Below are 15,247 nucleotides of genomic sequence, written 5' to 3'. Positions count from 1 at the left end.
TGACTAATGCAACAAAGTGCCAGGCATTTGTAACTGTATGCCATCGCCCAGTGCTGTTCTCGTTACGGTCACTTGGTTTTGTGTGTGCATCGTGCATATGTTGTGTCACTTGGCTGAAAATGAAGGAGTGGAGTTCGCTGGAGAAGCAGGTGTTTTCCCCTCATTACTTCCTGACAATGCCCCATCTGGTGCTGGGGAGCTGCTGCCACCGACTCCCTGCCAACTGGGGAGCAAACACTTGCAGAGAGGCTGACAGGGAAAAATGGGATGGGAATCTGGGAATGAGTTGGGCAGATACTATCCTCGCCGAAACAACAAGGTTAAAATTTGTGTTGAGAAAGAAAATCACAGATGGGTTAGAGAGCCTGAAGTTGAGACTTTCACACAGATCCACGCAAAAAGAGGTCAGAGATGAGGTGAGAGTTCAAAGCAACTTTATGGAAGCCAAGAGTAGAAATATGAATATTGATGCTTTGATGCATTACTGCTTGTTTGAACTTTTCTGACAGTTTGAACCAAAATGACCAAAGTGTCAAGACTCGTGTCAGATGAGAGAGAGAGAGAGAGAGAGAGAGAGAGAGAGAGAGAGAGAGAGAGATGTAAGCAGATTTAAGACCCATGACGTGCTATTCCGAAAGTTACCTAAAGAGAGCGCCAAAGATGGCTTTAAAAAAGATGCCTCCAGGCCTTGGATGCTACAAGCCCATGGTATAACACTAGATTAGGAGGGAAAAAAAGAGATGTGGAAAGAGAAACAATTTTCATAATGGAGCAGCGCTCTCTGACTGGAAAACACAATTATGGGCAAACTGTGGCCACAGCATGAGGGTAAAGTTAAAGAGCCCCTTTAGCGGGACCTAATAGGCCCTGACTACAGATGAGCAGAAACACGGTTCGTCCGGAGCACAAGTTTTTGTTCCGGGCCATTACCGTCATTGTAAACGGTGATTTAGCCGAATACACTCAGGTCTGTCCCCTGCTCTCCTGATGAGTCCTATGCACATTTTAGAGACAAAGCAGTTCTGCACTAATCTCAATACATTTAAAGACAGTCGCACATATTCTTATTTGGCAGTCAGTCAATATATAACCTTTCCTTCAGGGTTGATCACCAAACACTCAATAATAATATATAAAGAAAATTAATCTTACAGAAAGTAATTCTTTTTATTTCACAATGTCAGCCTTAAAATGTGGGAATAGGTGAATCCACCTGATTACTGACATGCGGATGAATTAGCACATAACACGTGCTGATCAATCTGCGTAGCAATTGACTTCAGGATAGGCCTACAATAATCGACTGCAACATTATTGTCTCTTCAAACAAAAAACAGTTGGGCCATTTTCGTCATCTTAATCATTGTGCCACACATCCTTTTCGGTCCGTGGAACTGAATTTGAATCAACTGGTTATTTGCGTCGGAAAATGAATGTTGGTTATCAATCACATTTAGAGCGAATTGATTTCAATTAATTGGACGATGCACCCCTTCTTCCCTCCCTCTCTGCTCTTGCATAGCCGATTTCTTTTCAAAGCCCAGCCCTTCTTTCTCATCCGCACACCCCTCCACCTGCTCCTGCTCTCTGCAATTGGTCGGAAACACACACAGGCCCGCCCTACTGGCACGACTTTAAATATATTTACAATGTAAAGTAACCAAGAAAAACCGGCCAAGCCAACATATTCAGGCATTCCGAGGGAGGGAAAGTGATTGTGTGTGTGAGAGGGAGCATTACTATGTAAAGAACTGCCACTATACGCACTGAGCACTTGGCAAAACACACACTCGCTCACGCGCAGTCGGCAAGCGCGCGCACTCACACACATTCACAGACGCTGAAGGAGCTGTCGGAGAGTGAACCTGCGGGTTCATGTCACTCTGATTTCTCCAAGGAAGAGGAATACTGAGGAAGAGATCAGAGCGGAATATCAGCGACAGCGATGGCTTTCGCGACCGTGTGGAACTACTGCGTCCCTCTCACCATCTTCACCGTCGCCTGCCTGGTGCGCACTGGTAAGACTCGGAACGAGAGAGTGAATGAGTGTGATGTGAATGAGAAGAGTGTTAAGCCGACTCGATGTGTTGTGGCTTTTCCGTGCAAGTTTGCCTAAGTACTCTAAGAAGAATCTGAATAACGCTTAAAAATGCACCGGGCTTATTCTGACTTGTCAGGCATGGAAAGGTGAAGGAGGCGTTCACGGCGGGACAAGAACACGTGTAGTTATGCCAGTTTACAATCATGCTGCGGACTAGTGTTAATATTCACTACATGGTAATTAGAATCAAAGCCCATTGCGCAAGTCTGGGCCACATCCTCCTGCTATTTGGGTATGAGTCATTGTGTTGACCACTTCTCGGAACGGTTAGGCTGGAAAGACCCCAAAACACATCACAATGAAAACAAAAGTGAAATGCGCAGGTTTACTGTCACTTTTTGCCCACGCAGAAATATTTTATGAAATAATTCCATGCTCCGTTGACCCGCGTGCGTCACGGGATTTTGATTATTTCCTCCAGATTGTGTTTGGGATTTATTGTATAATAGCTGCTGCGAGAGACGGGACCAGATCCACGGGAGACATATGTGCAAACAGCCATACATGTAAGCTCCGATTGAATATTCAGACAGCCACATGAGAGCTCATAACAAATGCCCGCAGTGGGCTAGACGTGTGTCACACACCAGACCCAGCAGTAGTGTTTGTTACTGGTTTATATTCTGCAGCAGTGTGAGGCACTGAAAGGACCTTTGAGACCTCACCTTATCAGATACAATAACATCTAACAATCAATTGCAAAGCCTTGTAGTGGCACCTGCAGTGCCTTTGTTGCTGTTACTCTCCCCACTGGATCATCCCAGTCTGGGATGGTCCTGCATTGCTCCCTTATAGGCACAACATATTTCATGGCCACTGCCCTATAACAAGTGCATCTGCTGCAAAAATAGGGATTTGGATTAGGCTCAATCATGACTCTGAGCAACTTTAACCTCATGGTATTTTGTGCCATCTGCTTGGATGTGGTAAAATACAATCTCATAACAAAGGTTATTAAATTCCACCCCAAATCTTGCTGCAGTTCTGACTGAGCAGGAATGGCAACGAGGAAGTGCACAGAGATGTTGCCTTGTTGGTTAGTGTCCTGTGGTTGTTGTGCTCTATGAGGCTTTTGTTGACATTGTCCTGAGGCAGTGAAAGGGTTAAGTGCAAGGTTAGACATGGTCACAATCAGACCTGTGCTGTGCTCGTTGTCATTATGTCTCTTTTACATAGGGAGCGCTACATTGCTCCATAGCCATTCCTCCGGCTGCACTGATACCAACCTCCTGGCTAACCCATGGCCTGTGTATTGATTTCTTCCCTTGTTTGTTTGTTTGTTTGTGTGTGTGTGTGTGTGTGTGTGTGTGTGTGTGTGTCTATGGATCTATTTGTATGTCTGCTCCTGTAGCAGTTGAGTGTTATGCATAAGCATGTAGGCGTTTGTATGTCAGTCTAGCTGGAGTACTGTGTAGGAGATTTGTGTGTGTGCGTTTCTGAGCGTCCATTTTTGAACGTGTGTGTGTGTGTGTGTGTGTGTGTGTGTGTGTGTGTGTGTGTTGCATACAGTGCTGGGTTTTGCCTGAGCTCTAGGCAACCTCTGCTGGGGGCTCCTCACTGATCACTGTCATTAATCTAGCCACTGACAGAGGCCGAGAGAGACAGGGGGCCAGGGGGGGTGGAGGGGTGTTGCAGGCAAGGGTTGGATGGAGGAAGGAGGGAGGGAGAGAAGGAAGTGTAGAGATGGTTTGTTTCTGAACACCCTGCGCAAATGCACATATATTTTGCACGTGTAAAAAAAAGCTGTATTTCTGATAACAAATCAGCATGTCTTGGCCATTTTTCCTCCACAGAGGAAAATGGCAAAACTAATCTAGTGAAAAAGAAAAAGGAGAGAAAAGGTGGGAGGCGATGGGGGTTTGGGGTTGTTATTATGCCAGCATAGATATGGACAGATTGATTGGGCAGATAAGATGGATGAGCAGACAGATAGATTGAGAGGATGCTGTGAAAATGGCGAGGCTGGAAGACTTGGCTCTCCTTTGAAGAATGAAGGAGAGACAGAGGGATGGAAAGATGGAGGGAACAAGAAAGGCAGCAAAGAGCGAGTGAGAGAGGAAGACTGGGAGAAGGAAGGCAGAAAGACTTCACAGTGTGTCTGACGGGCAGGCCTGAGGGACACACACACACACACACACACACACACACACACACACACACACACACACACACACACACACACACACACACACACACACACACACACACACACACACACACAATCACTCACAAACATAGTCAGCAATGTGTGTTTGTGCACTGAGTGCATGGCTTTGTGGGGGTGGCTGATCCACAGCTGCTGTGGGCCAAACTTAAACCCCACGTAGAGTAACAAATGCTGTTAACTCCACCTCTGCTGCTTGCCCAACCTTAATCGCTACCATGCATTCCTCCATCACTTCCATGCTTCCCCCTCCTCCCTACTCCCCTCCTTTGCCTCCATTACCACCTGCCTTATCACTGTGTGCATTAAATCACCTCCATTTGTTTATTTGAATGTGTGCAATGAGAGCCATCCGTTTTGAGCTTGTTTCCCATCATGCTGTTTGGACCTTTGCTGGGGCTCTGGCGGTTGAAAAACAGCCGCAGTTGGACGGACTTGTGGGAGGAGATTTGCATACCAATTATAGCTGGTATATGTGCACACACACACACACACACACACACACACACACACACACACACACACACACAGACACACACACACACACACACACACACACACACACACACACACACAGGCCATGCATAAATCAATGTCGCTGTGAGTCACAGAAGGGAGGCCTAGCGTGTAAACACAAACATCAAGGGAAATGCTGTACACACAAAAACAAAGAATGTGGACACGCTTAGCAAACATAGGTGCAGAAACACAAGCATACACCTACACATACACCTTGCCTACAAAAAGCTTACAAAATACATTAGAGTTTCTTTTAAACATGGGAATAAGACTGCCAATGCGAGAGTTTGTCCGAGCCCAATTGCAGTTTTTGATGCTTGTCAGACCCAGTCTGCATCATACCAGAGTTAAGATTGCCCTTTTTACTTTCTTCTACATTGCGCAGGGCTTGCTATTTCAGCATATTTCTTTGTTCTCTAATGCGGTGAAAAAGTCTTCACAGTAAGCCAAGGTTTATCCTTTGATCCAAACCTTGGAGGATAATTCACCCTCAAAATAAAATAAACTTGTCGACAGTTTAATTAAAAGAGCGAGACCTCTGTTCCTTGCTCTCTGCCCTGCCATCTGCTGGTTCACGGTGTACATTTGAGCTCAGCGCACAATCAGATTTCAGTGTTCGCTTCTTTTTTTGTTTCTGTGATTCCCTGTCTTTTGTAGGTCTAAATAATTGGACAAGCTGAACTTGGCAGACAGTGCTGGCATGCCCGTCAACACAAGAGAAGCTGAAATTGGCCTTGCAAAAAAAACGCTGCCTACTGCTGTCGTGCACGGCCCTGTTTGATCAACCGATGCAGTCTTAAAGGGTCCTGACAGGGTGGCCCGTTATCGCAGCCGAGCAACTGCTCACACATAAGCTCCATAAACAAATTGGACTGTGTCCCTTTTTGGGCAAGTCATGACTGAGAGAGTTACGGAGCTTAGTGTGGGCTGGTTTTATTCTCCCCTGGGCTTTTATGGGTCCATTACTCAGAAGCAGAAGAAGTTCTTAGGCTCACCGTTTAGTGCAGGTGATGTATTCTACAGTAATTATCTCCTAATCCGCCCCCTAGTATTCAATGCGATCCATAACTCCTTGTCTTGAACTGCAGTTGTTTTACACAATGATTGCATTTCAATCCCCTCCAATATTATAGACAAGGAACAGAGAGGATTTTATTTTTACATCGACTTATTAACTAGAAATAAAGGGAAATAAGACATACCGAGTCATTTTGTTTCTACTGCAAGAACACATCGGACATGGCCATCACACATCCCTTTTCACATCCTGTTTACAGCACCGTGATTCAGTCTATGTTTTGTCCTCATGGAGAGGTTCATGTATAAACGGAATGCATGAGGCACAATGATTGAAGGGGGCACACAAAGACACCAATTGGTAATTGAAGCCTTATATCTCATTTGACCATTTGTTTAATTGTCCATTAGTGAAACTTTCTATCAATCTAATCAGACCAGCGCTAATGTAGAAACACTCTTTATAGCTGCCACCTCATCTCTTACCCATTACTATTCCCCAGACAGTTCCGCTTGTGATTATCATAATGGTGATCTATGTCGTCCTTATGTGTCGCTCTCTGAGAACAACTGGCATTTCACCAACTTTGCCGCTGAAAGTTTTTAATGCTGAGTAGGATGCCAAGGACGTCTCCGCCATTTGCTGGCATCAGAAGCCTGCCAATCAATCCAACGCTTTTAACTCCATCTGATCTGATTGGCTCAGTATAAAAAGAGAAACGCCCCCCCCTTCGGGTACAGCTTTCCATACTCTGACCTGATGTCCCCTGAGCCAGCAGCTTTTCTCCAGCCACTGACCCCTCTTGCTGTATATTTGTCTTTGCCACAGGAGTGCGAAATCAGTAAACAGCGATTCCCTCCGCACTGCTTCTTGGCACTACACACAAAGGCAGTTGCTATGTTATTCTTTCTACTGGGCTACAGTAGAATTGCAGTCTAGGAAACGGAGATTGAGGGAGAGAGATGGGATCCTGAGTCTGAAAAAACATTAAAACACCCAACGCCTTGGGTTGAGCATTCCTTGCTATTGGTGACACAGTTTCCATGACTAAGAGTAAATGTTTATACCTCCTGCTTGGCCCTGGGCTTGTTTAACACCCTCCCTTGTAGCAGTGACACCTGTCTCCGAAGCTCCCGCAGGGCCTTGCGCTAACTCGGCCAGACAGCGGCCTCCAGTAGTGCTGGTAACCAAGGTGATTATCCCCACTCAGGCGCTGCGATGGAGCCCTCCCCAGCTGTGATTGGACGAGAGAGGCTGATTGAGCTGAAAAGGGCAAGTGCCTAAAATTGAAGAGCTGAAAACTGTGTACTCTGCCATTGCGGAGGCTAATACACATCCCATCTGTAAGACTTGATATAGAGACAAGAGGAGGGAATGGCTTGTAAGGAGGTGCTCATCCAGGGGTAAGGAGGATCAGTTAAGGACTTAAACCCAGGTGAAACTGTCAAGGCTGGGCATGCAGGTTGCCAACAAGACCCCATTTCCCTTTACCCTTGGGAGGTCTGTGTGTCCAGTGGAGGCTAGCTGATGAGGAGTGACCAGGCTTAGCAGGGGCACCGGGAGACTGATGGGGTCAGAGAGGTAGAGTGAAACAGAGAGGAGGGGAGATGGCTGGTTGCACAGTGTATAAAAGAGTGAAGGAAGGGAGCGAGGAAGGGGGGGGCACTACGGGCATGCGTCACAGACCAGTGAAGCAGGGAGGAGCAGAGGAGGAAGTCAGGCAGAGAGGAGTCCAACAAACACGTGAATGATTGCAGGATTTCAGCTCTGAAATGGGAGGGTGTAAAAAAAAAAAAAAAAAAAAAAAAAAAAGACAAGGGAGAGAGAGCAACCCCTGCTGTGCCGAATGACGGATTTAGAAGGCCAAAAATGTGAGGAAGGGTGAGATTAAGAAGGTGGGAACAAAGCAGAAAAATACAGGTTGCTGGTGTGAGAGGAGGAGATGGAGGAAGAGGAGGAGGAGGAGGAGGAGGAGATGGATGGTGATACACAGAGATAAAGATGGAGAGAGGACAAGCACTGTGTAGGTGACCAGACCAGAGAGACGAGGTGTCATGATCGATGAGGACGGACACACACACACACACACACACAGAGACAGCAAACAACTATTGCAATTGTTTCCCAGCAGCTCATGGCCAGTCCTCCCACTTTTAGAGAAGCTGCATGGTGCTTCGGCTCAGAGAATTAAACACCCACACACACACAGGGCTATTCATCTGTCTGCCATTTAGAATCCTGCTTCGTATCATCGCCATTAATAGGTTGGCTTTGATGAGATTGTCGGATGCTGAAAATTGCCAGTCAAAGCAGTGCACAATCTACTGGGAAATCTGATGGAGGTTTTCTGAAGGCGGACGCAACAATGCTGAAGAGGTCTCGGATGAGTTTTCTATCTTAGAAAACTCTCAAAATGTCTCTTCCACTAGTGGCAAATTCATTTGAACTATGATCACGTCTTGCATCAATAAAGTGCTAGTGTCAGTTGCAGTAACCTCAGTAAGGACATATTTTTTTTCTGTTTTTATTCAAGTGTAATCCGACCTGATAAGATCATACTGATGAGATTAAAGCATTTTGAAACATTTGAAGTTGGGAGATAAAAGGGCTGTTTGCTTAATGTTACAGAAAACCACACATTCTGCATTACTGTATGTGCCTCAAAAAACCAAATGCTATCACTCAGTGAAAGACAAGTGATAACAGCGGCTGCCAATAGATCAAACTCAGATTGCCCAACTCGATTCTGGACAGATGCCAAATGATTGTTGACACATCTACTGAAGAAAAAAAATCTACTGCAGCTTTCACGACACTTCCCAAACGCACACCTACACTCTCTCTGCCACTTGTCTCTATCTGGCTATTCATTATCTCTTTTTCTCAGGTCTGAGACAAGAGCTTCAACATCAGGACTAGTAAGCTTTGATCCACTTCATTAGCAAACCAACAACAACCCTTAATTATTGGCAAGTAATTAGCGGCACATGAAAACAATCCTCGAGAAGTTGGCCGCTCACAAAGACCCCCAAGTGCTTGTAGGAAGGAGGGTGAGAAAAATAAAGAGATGGACAAATGAAAGAGAAAAAATGGAAAAAAAAATGAGGGGAATAAGCCTGCGGTCATGCTTAATGTGCTGGGGTGAGATTTACCGCAATGATTTGCCCGGCTCTTTTGAGATTCATAAGGTCATCAATTCATGCTCTGCTTTCAGCAGGGCCAAACAAAAGTGAGGCTATGCAGCCTTCTGCACTGAAGAAAAGAAGCCGGGCCAAATTGAATTGGTGCTGCGATTGTTTCTGCAGAGATTGTTACAGTTGGCAAGGCCACTTAAAAAGTGGCCGAGCACCAACAACCTTGAGGAGAGCTCGGGCTGATTCTCTCCCAGGATTCATTTTCCCCCTGTGCAGCTGAAGGGGGCATTTAAGTGCATGACTGCTGATTCACCTTATTGCCATTAACAGGTACACCCCCTCTCCCCTCACCTCCCATAAAGTGCACCAGCAGACTGATGCGGTGCTTTGACTCATGCCCACAGACGTGTTCCTATCTCCGTGTCCATCTGTCGGCTGAATAATGTTATCACGGACTGCAGAAGGGCCGTGTCTCTCCTTCCTGGCCATTGCAGTAGAGGAGTGGAACAGCGGTACACTCTGTGATATTGAATAAGTTTGACACAAGCCTTGGGCATTGGGTGCAGTTGCGGAGAAACAGTGGTTCATAGCAACTGCCACCCGCTGGGCCATACTGGTGAACTGAGCTGTGAAGCAGCTTGCAGAGGCCAGTGGGGTTCTGTGGTCGGTACCAAAGTTATTTTTTTGCTTTTGTGGACTCTGTAGCCATGGACAGTAATTGGTTTTTGTGTCTGCAATATAGATCCTACAGTTTGGAGAGCCGCAGACTACACACAGCACGGCACTTTTGCCTCTTGACTGCATATACAGTAACATACTTTATTGCAAAAGCAACTAATAAAAGAAAGCTGTGGGGGGATTTTCTTTCATTCTTGATTGTTTTTTTGCTTCCCAGGGGCCAAGATGGCTGCCATCTGTCCTCCCATTTATCCGAGCAACTCTGTCTGCTGTTTTAGTCACTTAGCCTGCATTTTCCTGTATATCTGACCCAAAATTACCCATGATACTAGGGCTGCACGATATGAGGAAATCACAATTACAAATATTTTGACTGATATTGTGATTGCGATATAATTTTTATTTATAATTTATACTGTTCCCCAGTTTGTTAGAAATCACTACACACAGGCCTGAAATACACACACACACACACACACACTCAGGACCTATTCATGCATTAATGGAGAGATGTCAGAGTGAGTGGGCTGCCAGTGCTGGACCAGCACCCTGAGCGGTTGGGGGAGGGTACAGTGCCTTGCTCAAGAGCACCTGGCAGTGCCCAGGAGGTGAACTGGCATCTCTCCAGCTACCAATCCACACTGTACTTTGTTCCGTACTGGGACTTGAACCAGCGACCCTCTGGTTCCTAACCCAAGTCCCTACGGACTGAGCTACTGCCACCCCAAATTATGTTCATGATATTGTATGGAATGATTATTTTTGTATTATTATTCTCAAATTCATTGAAAAATATAAAAAATTGCAAAGGATCTGTACCGAACAAAGATTTTTTTCTTTAGTCTGTAGGATAAGATTTGTAGGCGGAGACGTTTCTGCAGCACCACAATACTTAATTCAGAATGTTTTGACACATATTTTGCCTTTAACAAATATTGCGCCCCCCTGCGATTTCAATATTGCACTAGTCCATATTGTGATTTCGATAGAATTTTGATTAATTGTGTGGCCAGGATTTTGCATTTTTTTTTTTAAATGCTTTTCCTGTCATTAAAATAAATTAAATAAGTATGTATTTCATGTGAAAATGTTTCTTCTTTTATTCAGTATTAGAAAAATATAAAACGACGGATGTGATTACAAGTGCAATACATTGCTCTGAGTCTTGCATACCATTAGTGTAGACTTAAATTGCATGAATCTGTGGTTATGTCAAGGCACTATGAAGCAAACACTTGATGCATGCTTTGTAAGGCAGGAAATTGAAGCTGCCAACAAAGATGAAGGCTCAACAATCTGAAAGAAGATTGTATGAGGAAGTGTGAGTCTGCAAAATGACCAGAATTTATCAATGTCAGGATTTGATCAACTAAGATAACGGCGGAGACGTTGCCCATATCTGGTTCATGTGTCACTGTTGGTTAGATAACACCGCGCCAAATGTGGAACAAAGCATAATTAAACATTTTTGACAACTTTCTTGGATACATTTTACTCTGGATAATTAAAAGGTTCATTAACTAAGAAAATATTGTGGTACCAAGATTACACTTAATAATGATGACTTTCTCATTATTTTAGTATTAACTTGAATAAAAGTCATACTTATGAATCTAATTTGTTGTAGAAAAAGGAGAAATTGCTCTCTAGAAGAGAGTTTTTTTGGGCATTTTCGTCCTTTATTTTTATAGGACAGTTGAAGACATGAAAGGGGGGAGAGAGAGAGGGGGAATGACATGCAGCAAAGGGCCGCAGGTCAGAGTCGAACCCGTGGCCACTGCATCGAGGAGTAAACCTCCATATATGGGTGTGCGCTCTACCAGGTGAGCTACCCAGGCGCCCTCTCTCGAAGACTTTGATTTAATTCTGTCAACTACTACTTTGGTGCTATGAGTCAGGGAAGTTAAACAGTAGCAAAACATCCTTAATTTAGGTACAAAATCATAAACGTAAAATCCTAATTCGATTAGTAGTATAGATTCATTATATCATCACTATCATATATTTATCATATATCATACATATTTTTCCTACGCTTCTAAACCAATTTACTCAAAACCATGTGAGCATTGGTGGTGGTGGGGGGGGAGGTTTGTGACAGCACGCTCTTTTATATGCAATTATATCTGATGCTTGTTAACCATGGAGATGGATTTGAGTTGTGCTGTGGGGAAAGTGATTTATGAGCTTATGGGGAAAATTAAAAACAAACATAAACCATAGGTAATTAAAAAGCAGGTTGATCCCAAATGATGACTTACGTATAAATCTTTGGCCGTGTTACAGAAGTGTGCACAAATCTGTAGCAAAGCAGACAGGCAGGTTGGCAGTTTGGCTCCAACACACACAAACACACACACATTTGCATATGCATAAAAAAACAAACATTACACTGCACTCGGGAGACTGTTGAGACCTTTTGGAGTTTCCAAACTTATTTACTGCAGCGTGTTGTGGCTTGATGCTCTGTGCCTTTTTAAATGCCATGGACCCTCTCTGGCCTCCTTTTTTTATGAGCTTCCCCAGGATAGTGTTGACAGATAGAGGGACACACCTGGGGATTGTGTTGTACACAAACATATTCACAAATGCAAAAAGACAGTGTTTTCAGACTTGGTTTTTTTTTTTTTTTTTATCCATGTAGCACCTGTTTTCTGCCTTTTGTTCTCAAAGAAAACCCGTTTACACTCTTGATCACTATACTGGTTCTCCTCTCCCTGCCTTTTTTATACCTTGTTCTTGTTCTCTTTCTCTTAACCCCTCCCTCCTCTCTGACCCCTCATTCCTAATTCTCCCGCAGTGTGAAGAAGGTTCAAGGGCCTGGGTGGTGACTTTGTGTCTTTTTGTTTGTACTCACCATGATCACTCAAAAAGCTTTTTTTATCCCTCTTATACCCCCCTCACTGTGGGCCTGTCTTTCTACATCTAACCTTGTTGGTACTTAAATGCCCATGCCTCCGTAATTGGTAACCTCCACTTATGTGCCCAATAGGTGCATGTGTCCGCATGAGTCTGCTCCAACTGTTACTGAGATAGTTGAAAGTTGGAAAGACAGATTTTGGTGAAGGGGAGGGAGGACTTTTCGTTGCCAGGATGCAGAATTTGATGGACCTTTTGGCTAACAGTCTCTCCTGCCTCCCTGCTGCTTGCACCCCTTTCCCGCCTCCTCTTCCTAAGCTACCTGTTATACTGTAGCCGCAGGCTATAGTGGTGATGCCAGGGCCAGGTGTGGAGAGGTAGACAGTGAGAGGAAGGGAGAAGAAGAGAGAGGGAGGATTGACAGGGCCCAGGTGGCCAGCTTGAACGCCTGTGCTTCTGCTTTCCCCTTTCTCATTTGCATAGATGAAATGTTTTTTTTCCTTCTGTCTGACTCTTTATTTTCAGCACTCTCTTTCCATTTACACACGCCGCATCGATTCATTTCCAATATTATATTTGTTTTCTCCCCGCTTCTTCTCCCGCCGCTGTTCTTGTTTCTCAGAATAAGTTACACTTTCACTTCCTTCCTTTACTTTTAACTTTCTGTTTTCTTTTTTTATAGACAATTGCCTCCCCCCCTTTTTTACCGTACCTCCAGATTTACCTCTCTTGCTTTGGGCTTGCTGAACTGTGCATTTTACTTATGTGCTGCACTGCAATATTCTGAAGGTGGAGGCTTATTTCCACCGTACGTGCACTTCAGGGACTGTGCAGTCCCCCCAACCATCTACATTCATCTCTCACCCATCTTCTCTTGCTCCTGACTGTTCTTTACTAACCCTATATCTCCTCTCTCTCTCTCCCCCCCCCCCCACCGCCACGTAGACTTTGCATAACTACGTTTTTCTATTATTTGCAGCAAAGCAAGTAGTATCTCCTTCATATTTAATTCCCTCATCTACTTCCTACCAATCTCTGTTGATCAGGCCATCACTCACAAACAAACATCTCAAATCTCTCTATCTTAACCTCTCTGGCCATTATATATCATGATTTACCTCTACTTGGCCTCTTCTTGGCATATTGGCCATTTTACAGTTGTGTCTTCTGCTGTGTAGGTGTGTGTTTAAAGGGGCTGAGTAGTATTCTTCTCACACATGCAGGCACATACACATGCATCATTGTCCTGGCGTTTTTGTCATGCCAAACACACTCCTGACTGGCTCAGCCTGAGCCTGAGTCTAAATTGTGCATAAGCAAGCATGCTCTTGGAAATATATTTTTTAAATTGTTCGAGCACTTTTTTTCCAACCTAAACACACCTTCCTTTTAGAGATATGCCAGGTTCTTATCTGTGAAATTCCACACAGCTATATAGAAGCCCACATATATGCTTCCACATATATACAGGGGACAAACAGACAGACACAGACACAGACACAGACACACACACACACACACACACACACACACACACACACACACACACACACACACACACACAAAACAGCCATCAGGTACCCTCAGAATTGCTGAATTGAGTTATGTAGCCTGTCAGTCAACTCCCAGCTTCCACACATACACACACCCCTGACAGATTCCTTCCACACACACATCCGCCCGCCTGACGGTGCATATTTCGCATGGGGAAGGGACTCAATTATGGCGAAGGTGAAAGAAGCAATAAACACGGCACAGATACAGTGAGGCGCGCTCAGCAGCACTGCAGTCAATCACAGAGCCAGGTAGGTAGCCGCTGTCGCTTTGCTCATCCAGTTGTGAAGTGCTGAGAATGGCCAGGGGTGGTGGATGGATAGAGGGAGGGAGGGGGGGGGGTGTAGCGGAGCAAAATGCTGCCATCCGACCCTCATGAAAATGATGTGGCTGTGGCTGTAACCAACTTACATGGAACTGCGACTGAGAGGACAGAGGTGGGATAGATGGAGGGAGGAAGGCAGTGGGAGATAACATCCCACCTTCATTTCAGCTCACAGCATACACGCATAGATAGTTATATTCTGTAAACAAACACACACACACACACACACACACACACACACACACACACACACACACACACACACACACACTTGACCGTCACTGGCACTGCTACACGATTTGGTCATCCAACCCACACTAGAGGACCAACAGCACAATCACACTAAATAGTGCGTCATTTGCCCAGGATGCATCTGTTGTCCTTTTCCCTTTGCATGTGTGGGTTTATGTGTGAGGCTGATATAACCAACACCTCGCCTGATGTTGTTACTGCCAGTATTAACGCAGTGGGTTGAATATATTCTGAACACTATGCACATTTGACTGCTTATTATCACCTTAACATCAAACGAGTCAAGTCTACAAACATCAACTATGAATTCATGACCGTGCTGAATGATGATGTTTTTGCAAATGAAGATCAAAGGCAGGTTTTAATCTTTAGAGATGGGCTGTGATTTTGACCTACGCATGAATAAAGGATCATTCTGGTTTATTACAACTTGGATCTTACTGATGTAGTCTTGACCATCATTTTTATTGTTTATGATAATAACATTGTACAAGTTAATTGTTGAGATTGGGGAACAAGGTACCCTCGCTATGAAGTCCAATGGGGCAAAAAAAGAAGCGCAGTCAGATGTACATGCACAAAGTAGTTAATTGAAGGGTGCACTTGCTTTAAGTTGAAATAAGTGGTTTAGGTTATCTGGCTC

At 44.6% G+C, this 15,247-nt stretch overlaps 1 protein-coding gene across 1 annotated transcript in view; it reads left to right on the top strand.

Annotated features, from left to right (window-relative positions):
• The first annotated feature begins 1,651 nt into the window (after window positions 1-1,651).
• The window catches only part of cadm4 (cell adhesion molecule 4), a 158,803-nt gene continuing 145,207 nt past the window's right edge, over window positions 1,652-15,247 (top strand). Inside the window, exon 1 of the mRNA XM_031289152.2 lies at window positions 1,652-2,018. Within this exon, the coding sequence (XP_031145012.1) occupies window positions 1,946-2,018 (73 nt within the window). The 5' untranslated portion in view covers window positions 1,652-1,945. The remainder of the gene's footprint in view (window positions 2,019-15,247) is intronic.

Source organism: Sander lucioperca, chromosome 10, assembly GCF_008315115.2.
Source record: "Sander lucioperca isolate FBNREF2018 chromosome 10, SLUC_FBN_1.2, whole genome shotgun sequence".
In the NCBI taxonomy this organism is placed as follows: Eukaryota; Metazoa; Chordata; class Actinopteri; order Perciformes; family Percidae; genus Sander; species Sander lucioperca.
This window is presented reverse-complemented; position numbering and strand designations above follow the sequence as displayed.